At 30.9% G+C, this 8,290-nt stretch overlaps 1 protein-coding gene across 1 annotated transcript in view; it reads left to right on the top strand.

Moving 5' to 3' along the window:
- Positions 1-7,861, top strand: part of LOC145306950 (uncharacterized) — an 11,207-nt gene extending 3,346 nt beyond the window's left edge. The window contains exons 3-11 of the mRNA XM_080149290.1: positions 207-266; positions 2,335-2,430; positions 3,377-3,493; positions 4,535-4,633; positions 5,648-5,746; positions 5,923-6,021; positions 6,356-6,454; positions 7,502-7,600; positions 7,758-7,861. Coding sequence (XP_080005416.1) covers positions 207-266; positions 2,335-2,430; positions 3,377-3,493; positions 4,535-4,633; positions 5,648-5,746; positions 5,923-6,021; positions 6,356-6,454; positions 7,502-7,600; positions 7,758-7,861 — 872 coding nt within the window. The remainder of the gene's footprint in view (positions 1-206; positions 267-2,334; positions 2,431-3,376; positions 3,494-4,534; positions 4,634-5,647; positions 5,747-5,922; positions 6,022-6,355; positions 6,455-7,501; positions 7,601-7,757) is intronic.
- Positions 7,862-8,290: the final 429 nt, after the last annotated feature.

The following is an 8,290-nucleotide window of genomic DNA, read 5'->3' on the forward strand; positions in this document are numbered from 1 at the left end:
GATACCGGATTTTGAATGTCGGATATCCAGTTATATAGCAGGATATCCGGTAATTTGCCGGATATCGGTCATTGGCCAGATATCCAGCAGGATGCCGGATATCCGGCATAAGAAATAAACCGGATATCCGGCCAAAAAGTATCCTGCCCAACCATAATTGACAGAATAAAAAATTCTGATAAACTTTGATTACATCTTTTGTTTAGACATTGAAGAAGATGATAACGGATTAGAAAATGGTAGCAGATATAATAATGTGGATCCGGGTAAGCAATTTTATACAACCAAAGCTGTAAATAGAAATTTCTATAAGAAATGTTATTTTTAAAAGCCAAGCCAAGAGGGTCGGTCCATTAGTCTGTCCATCCGTCCAGAACGGAATGTTTTTTTTTTTTACTTAAAGCAATGTCCCCTTCCTCCCAGCATACAATGCTCTTTAAGCTTATAACATTATTTCCAATCGACGTAGAATTAAACAACTCAAAAGTCAAATGAATTGGCAATTAAGAATTTCATTCAAATGTACATGTGTTCTTTTTAAAAGCAAACCTTTTCTATAATTTGAGTCAGTATGTCAGTCCGTCCATCAGTCCAGAACTGAATTTTTTTTTTGGTTAATTAAGGTATGTTAAAATTTATCTCAAACTTTGCATGGTGATTCCTGTAGTAGTTAGTATGATTTTAAAAGCATAGCAACTATACAATCATTATCAGAATGTCAGTACGTCCATTTAAAACATATTGATTTGTTAGCAACAGCTGAAAACACATATAGGTTTCGTGATTTTTTTTTTCAAATTAATTTCGTTGTTGGTATTAATCTATGTTAAGCTATAAAAAATCAAGTGTACAGTGTAAAGTGTGTTACTTTATTTTATGTTTTATTATTATTTGGCCACAACTTGGTCAAAAATGCTCACAAATCAGACCTTTTTCGACCAAAGATACTCAAATGGTTCCTTTACAAGCCCAATCAATCAGTTTTAAGATATCTTTATATTTCAAGAAAAATTTATGAAAATACTAAAAAACAGCAAATTTGGGTGTTACCTTTTATATGCACAGATACCATAAAATCAACAGAAAAAATACTTATTTTTACTTTTCTGTCATTTTTAAAGTTTGATTCTGTTAAATTGGCTATTCTTGAAGGGATTTGTGTATTGAAATATACTGAAACATAATATTGGGCAGAAATTAATGTATTTCAAAGAAAGAAAATTTTAAAAATAAGAAATTCGACCTCTATCACTTCAGAGTACAGCTGCCAACCTCCAGTTGACAGGATATAGTTTAATACTTGTTAGCAATAATAATTAGCCCAAAAAGTAAAACAAAAAGTTTTTTAATATAGTAAAAAAATGATAATTTAAATCTTAATTTTGGGGATGATGATCTGAAGGACGCTCTTACTGGTGGTGATGATGACCCAGATCGTATCCAAGTACATGAGCATTATGACAACTCATCTATTGAACTATGGTCCAATTTTTGTATTTGTAGCAGCCTCCAATTAAAAGTTGTAACAAGAAATATAACCATCTTTTAAAAACTACTGTATTTACCTTATGAATTGGAGAATTTAAAAACCTTAATTGTATGTTTTGGGATTTCTCTTGATTGGAGAATGCTACAAATACAAAAATCAGACCATAGTTTAATAGATAAGTTGTCATAATGCTCATGTATTTGGATACCATCTTGGTCATCATTACCAACAGCAAGGGCGTCTTTAAGATCATCATCTCCAAAATTAAGATTTAGATTATCTTTTTTTTCCCATATTAAAAAAAATTTTGTTTTACTTTTTGGGCTAATTATTATTGCTAAAAAGTATTTAACTACATCCTGTCAACTGGAGGTTGGCAGCTGTCCTCTGAAGTGATAGAGGTCGAATTTCTTATTTTCCAAAATTTCTTTCTTTGAAATACATTAATTTCCGTCCAATATTATGTTTCAGTATAATCAATGCATAAATCCCTTCAAGAATAGCTAATTTAACAGAATCAAACTTTAAAAATGACAGAAAAGTAAAAATAAGTATTTTTCTGTTGATTTTATGGTATCTGTGAATATAAAAGGTAACACCCAAATTTGCCATTTTTTAGTATTTTGATCAATTTTCCTTGAAATATAAAGATATCTTAAAACTAATTAATTGGACTTGTAAAGGAACCATTTGAGCTTCTTCGGTCGAAAAAGGTCTGATTTGTGAGCATGTTTGACCAAGTTGTGGCCAAATAATAATAAAACATAAAAAAAGGTTACACACTTTACATTTTCATACATAAAATTTTCTTCTATTAATTACAAATTTTTTAAAAAATTGTTTAGAAATAAGAAAAGCTGTATGTAATGGAAATGTTTCTACTGACCTTGTTAACAAGTTTCTGGAGCCTGGAGCAAAAATACAAGAGAACATTTTGCCTGGTAAATTTATTCATTATTTTCTCAACTAAAAAAAAAACTTGACGACTAACACTTAACGATCAGGGGAGGTGGGGGGGGGGGGGGAGTTCTGGATAGAGGCTGGACCATCAAGAGGTGAGCAATTAAAGTGTTTCAATAATCAAATCAAGCCTGAATTATTTATCCATTTTTTCTAATGAAAGTTTTTCACTGTGTAGATCCTAATTATAAAAAGTATTTAGATTAATCCCCTAGAAGTCAGGACCTTTTCTAGAACTCTAGGTTACAGGGGGAGGGGACGCATTGAATGCCTTCCCCCTGTTATCCTAGCTCCTATTAGAGCTAGGGACAAAAAATTGTGCATGTTCTCTGTGATCACTTATAAGTTAGTCAAAGTCATATTTTGCTTCCTTCATCCTCTTTTACTAAAAAATTCAAAAAAGCTCTGATTTTCTTATTTTTGAAGGAAAATATTTTCAGAAAATGTTTATTTATGTAGATTTTATATTAACATGTATTTTAGGCAGCAGTTTTTGGATTTGACTCCTTACCCTTTTATTGAACAACAATAGTATAATATAGGATATTTTAGTATTATGGTCAAATAATAATCTTTATACCTGGATTAACCTGCTAGGTTTGCTGGCATCCTGTGCCTGTCAGGAGAAAGATATATAAAAAAAACTCACTGTTATGTATAATCACCAATTTGAAAAAGTCTATCTTTTACGCACAAAAAAATCTTAGGGGCTCATCCAATATGAGTTAGCTAAATATAAAACATGATATAAAAAAAGCCATAATCAATTACTATATTCACTTTCTTTTGTTTTGTTTTAAATCATCAGGTACAGTACCTCTCAAAAGCAATTGAGAAATACAAAGAAACGCCCCTTAAGAGGCATTGTCACGAAAGGGACAATACCAAAATCATCTACTGCAATTTTCATTTTCAATAATTTTTTAGTTTTTGAAGATTTGAACCTGACAAGTGTAATTTGTGAAACTGAAGTAGATAATACAAAGGAATTAATCAAGCTCTTCTTACAATATGGAGCAGATGTTAATGCTACAGATCCCTCAGGTTTAACATACTTTCTTATTTAAAGTAACAGGATATATGTCTGTCTGTATGTCAATGTGTTATACCAGAGGATCTTGCTAACTAACGAAATAATATGGTTCTCCTCTACAGTGAAGTTTCGCACAGGTCCAGGAAGGTTTAAAGCTATTTTTTTTGAAGGTTACCACTACCCTGCCAAGAGAAATAACCCATAGAAAAAAATGCTACTCGCTCAAATTTGCCTACCACTTTAGGGAAGCTTCACTTATGTTTCACCAAGATGGTTTTAGGCTGATTTTTTATCAAATTAAATTGTGATGTTTTTTTCTCTAAACCTTTGAATGTAGTCATTTAAATGCTATGGGTGCAACCTCTATTATTAAATACAGGAATGCTAAAAAATTAATTGTTACAATTCCTATACTTATTGTCTTCTTTCTGTGGGAAAGTCTCTGTAGTGCGATTCGTCGTATTTTTGAAATGGCTTTTTATATTTTGTTTTAGGTTAGGTTAGGTTATATTGGGGTGGGTGATTGCCCCACATGAATAATATAATAGTTATTCATTGCATCATTGTTATAGACAGCTTTCCGCAAATATAAAATGAAGGACTGGGCTAACAAAAATGATATTAAGTTTATGATTTTTTTATAATCATTGAAAATTGTCTTTAATAGGATGCACACATCTTTCAATATGGATGAGAACTGATTATAATCCAGCAAATATTAACCACTTTCAAAGTTGTACCATAAATATATTTTGAATTCTTAAAATGTTATAGAATGGTTATTTCTCGCATTCTATTTAAACAGCTTTCCGTGGATATAAAATGTACAATTATAAGATTAAAACCTGTTTTTTAGCCCCAAGATACCACAGACACGGGGTAAAAAAACTGCTTTTAATCTTATGATTGTAAATTTTTATTTTCATAGAAAACTGGATATAATACGATGCTAGACATATTTTTTTTGTATAGACGAGAACCAGTTCTAATCCACTGGATACCAATCGGTTTGAGTGAATATACAAAATCATGTTACATATTCAAATATTTAGGAAAAACAAGTCTTCACTGGGCAAGTCAGAGTGGTCATACTTCTGTAGTACAGCTTCTTCTGGATAGAGGATCTCTTATTGATAAGAAAGATAATCTTGGTATGTTTATTTATCTATCTATCCTTTATTTAACATACCTTTTAATTTAATCAATTTCTATAGTTTCTTCCTATTCTTTAATCTATTTATCTATCCAACTAGTTTATATTTACTAGTGTTGTGCCGGATACTTTTTTGGCCAGACACCAGATATCTGGCTGATTTCTAATGCCGGATATTGGGTACACCGGCTACCCGGCATTGCAAATCAGCCAGATAGCCATCAAACAGATGAATAGATAGATAGAATAATTTTTGTATTATGTACCAGGATCTATTCCAAATATTTGTGACACCTTGATCAGCACCATGACCACTGTTGTTGCAATTTTTTCTCCTGTTCAAAAATTGTCTAACTTAAAAAGTTTAGGGGTCTGTTTTTTTAAGGTTAAGAAAACTAAGTGATATACCTTATTCGAGTGGGATTCTCATTCAATTTCTTGTGATCATCTGGAGAAGTAATATTATCATCCCCTTCTAATAACATACGATGCTCTAATGCCCATAGAGATATTTTGTTAAGCAACATTCAAACAGATAACCAACCCATTGATTGCACAACCCATTGTCTGGAGCTCCAGATCATGGTAATTAGTTGCGCCTGTTTATTGGTGTCAGTGCCAGACATTTCAGAATTGGGTACTATTTTTAACATCTCTTATGTAAAATTATGTTCTTTAGAATGAGCTTTATTTATTACACCTTTTTCTGTATTGTCATAAATAGCATGTCTTTAAACAAAATAAATATCCACATAAAACTGTGACATATCTGTGACATATCTGATTATTTATTATCTTTAATAAAGTTGCTGCAATATAATTCCAAGGAATAAAAAATATTGATTGCACCTATTGTCCAATAGTTTTAGGCACCTTAACTGTCCAATTTGGTCAATTTAAAGCAATGTTAGAAAGATTTTTAATTTTGTTTTCACTAACCTAACAAGTCTTCTGGTGAGGTGTGTGTACTCTAAACTAAAAAATATAATGTATCTAAAATATTTATATCTAGGATTGACAAGTCTTATGTGGGCAGCAGGGAATGGTAACAAAGAAGTAGTCAGAATACTTCTAGAACATAGAGCTCATGTGAACCATAAAGATAATGATGGTTAGTTACATAATATTATTAAACTATATTTATATATTGTACATATATTTGGTATATTCTATCTATCTATCTATAGTCTATTTCTATCTATATATCTCTTTACACCTCTCTCTGTATATCTATAAATGTACTCTGAGCTAAAGAATATATAAAGTATATAATATATTTATATCTAGGTTACACAAGTCTTATGTATGCAGCACAGAATGGAAAAACAGAAACAGTCAGACTACTTCTAGAACACAAAGCTGATGTCAACAATAAAAATATATATGGTTAGTTACATAATATTATTTTACTACATAGTGTATCTTTAGTATATTCTATCTATTTATCTATCTCTGTCACCTCTCTTTTTATATCTATAGCTGTACTCTGAGCTAAAGAATATATTTATATCTAGGTAAGACCAGTCTTATGTATGCAGCACAGTATGGATACACAGAAGTAATCAGAATACTTCTAGAATATGGAGCTGATGTCAACCATAAAAATAATCTTGGTTAGTTACATAATATTTATCTATTTATATTTGTTCACCTCTCCCTGCATATCTATAATTGTTTATTAAACTAAAGATTGTATAGTAACTAATATATTTATATCTAGGTGAGACAAGTCTTATGAGGGCAGCACTGGGTGGAAACACTGAAATAGTCAGAATACTTCTAGATCATGGAGCTCATGTCAAATATAAAGATAATGATGGTTAGTTATAATATTATACTTTATTTGTATCTTTAGTATATTCTATGTATCTATATATATATATATCTATTTATATATCAAGATGGAAGTCATATCCATCTAATGTAAATTATCATTGTTATATATCTATATCTGATTATATATCTATTGTATATTATCTATTTGATTACAATTATGTAAAAGCCATATTTAAGCCCCTTTTTCCATATAACTTTCTTATCCAAACAGCCAAAGACATTTTACGCTTACGCTAACATACAAACACAGTCTTGGAACAGACAACCCTCAAAACCAATTATTTTAGTTTTCTTTATAGCTTGTAAAAGTCTTAAAGCTTTAGTTAATACTAAACTCTGTAACCTTTTGGTTCTTCTCTCCTTCCTGGCTTAAAAGGTAATATGGCTTTGTTTATCTAGCATGCATTGTTTAGTTTAAATTAAGGTATCTTTGTACTTGGCATGAACTGGGCATATGACTTATGTCAGAGCCTAACTATATGCACAGCCATGACTTGGACTTAGGCACTTCTCATCCTACACTACTTAAACCTCTTTCACTATTATATTTGTAGTAACTCTGAGATATACTTAAATATACTATTGCTATCGTGTAACTTTAAATATATGCCTGATTTAACTGTAAATACAACAAATTATGTAAATTGTTTTCTTTCTTTACTGTACTTATACCATACAGATCAAACACCAAAACCAACCTTTTTTTTATACCAAAGCACTATAATACTTCGCGTTGGTATTTATGAGTTTGCCACAGATTCATAAATTTGTATTATATTGTGAGAAGAAAGCACAGAACATTCTACATTGAAACTGATGTTGAGAATACTTTGGGTATTTATTGAAGTTTTGTAATTTTAAGCAGTACTCATGGGAGAGCGTCAGCCAAATACCAACCTTTGGCCAAGCGCCCTATTCACACTACCAATTATACTATATAGTGTATCTTTAGAATATTCTATCTATCTATCTATTACTGTATATCTATAATTCTACTCTGAGCTAATATAACTATTATATATATATCTAGGTGAGTCAATTCTTATTCATGCAGTAAGGAGTGGAAACTTAGAAACAGTCAGACTACTTCTAAAATATGAAGCTGATGTCAACCATATAGATAATAGAGGTTAGTTGCATAATATTATTATACGATTATACCATTTATATATTGTATATTTAGTATATTCTATCTATCTATCAATTTCTGTATACCTCTCTCTGTATATCTATAACTGTACTCTGAACTAAATAATATATAATGTAACTAATATATTTATATCTAGGTGAGACAAGTCTTATGAATGCAGCACGGTATGGAAACACAGAAACAGTCAGACTACTTCTACAATATGGAGCCAATGTGAATCATAAAGATAATGCTGGTTAGTTACATAATATTATTTTACTATATAGTATATCTTTAGTATATTCTATCTATTTATAAATCAATTTATCTATCTCTCTATCTATATTTGTACACCTCTCCCTGTATATCTATTTTTTTGGGGGGGAAGGGAGTCGAACATCCCCTTCCCCATTTTAAATCTAAGTTTTTACAAAAAAAAAATTTGGGAGGGCAGGGTAATTTTCTAATAGGGGCGATTTTTCTTGGTAGAGTGGTGGTATGGGTGGTGGTACCCACCCCCCAAAATTGTTATAAACCTTCCCAGGACCTATGATTAGCTACCCTTAAAGGAGAACCATATCGGTTCAGGGGTTTTTGAGATCCTTTAATACAGACAGATAGAGAAACAGACATACAAAGGTCCTGTTACTTTATTATAAGGATATATTACAGCAAATACAACATAAGGTT

Source organism: Acartia tonsa, chromosome 15 (genome assembly GCF_053477335.1).
Source record: "Acartia tonsa isolate MP-2025a chromosome 15, ASM5347733v1, whole genome shotgun sequence".
Taxonomy (NCBI): Eukaryota; Metazoa; Arthropoda; class Copepoda; order Calanoida; family Acartiidae; genus Acartia; species Acartia tonsa.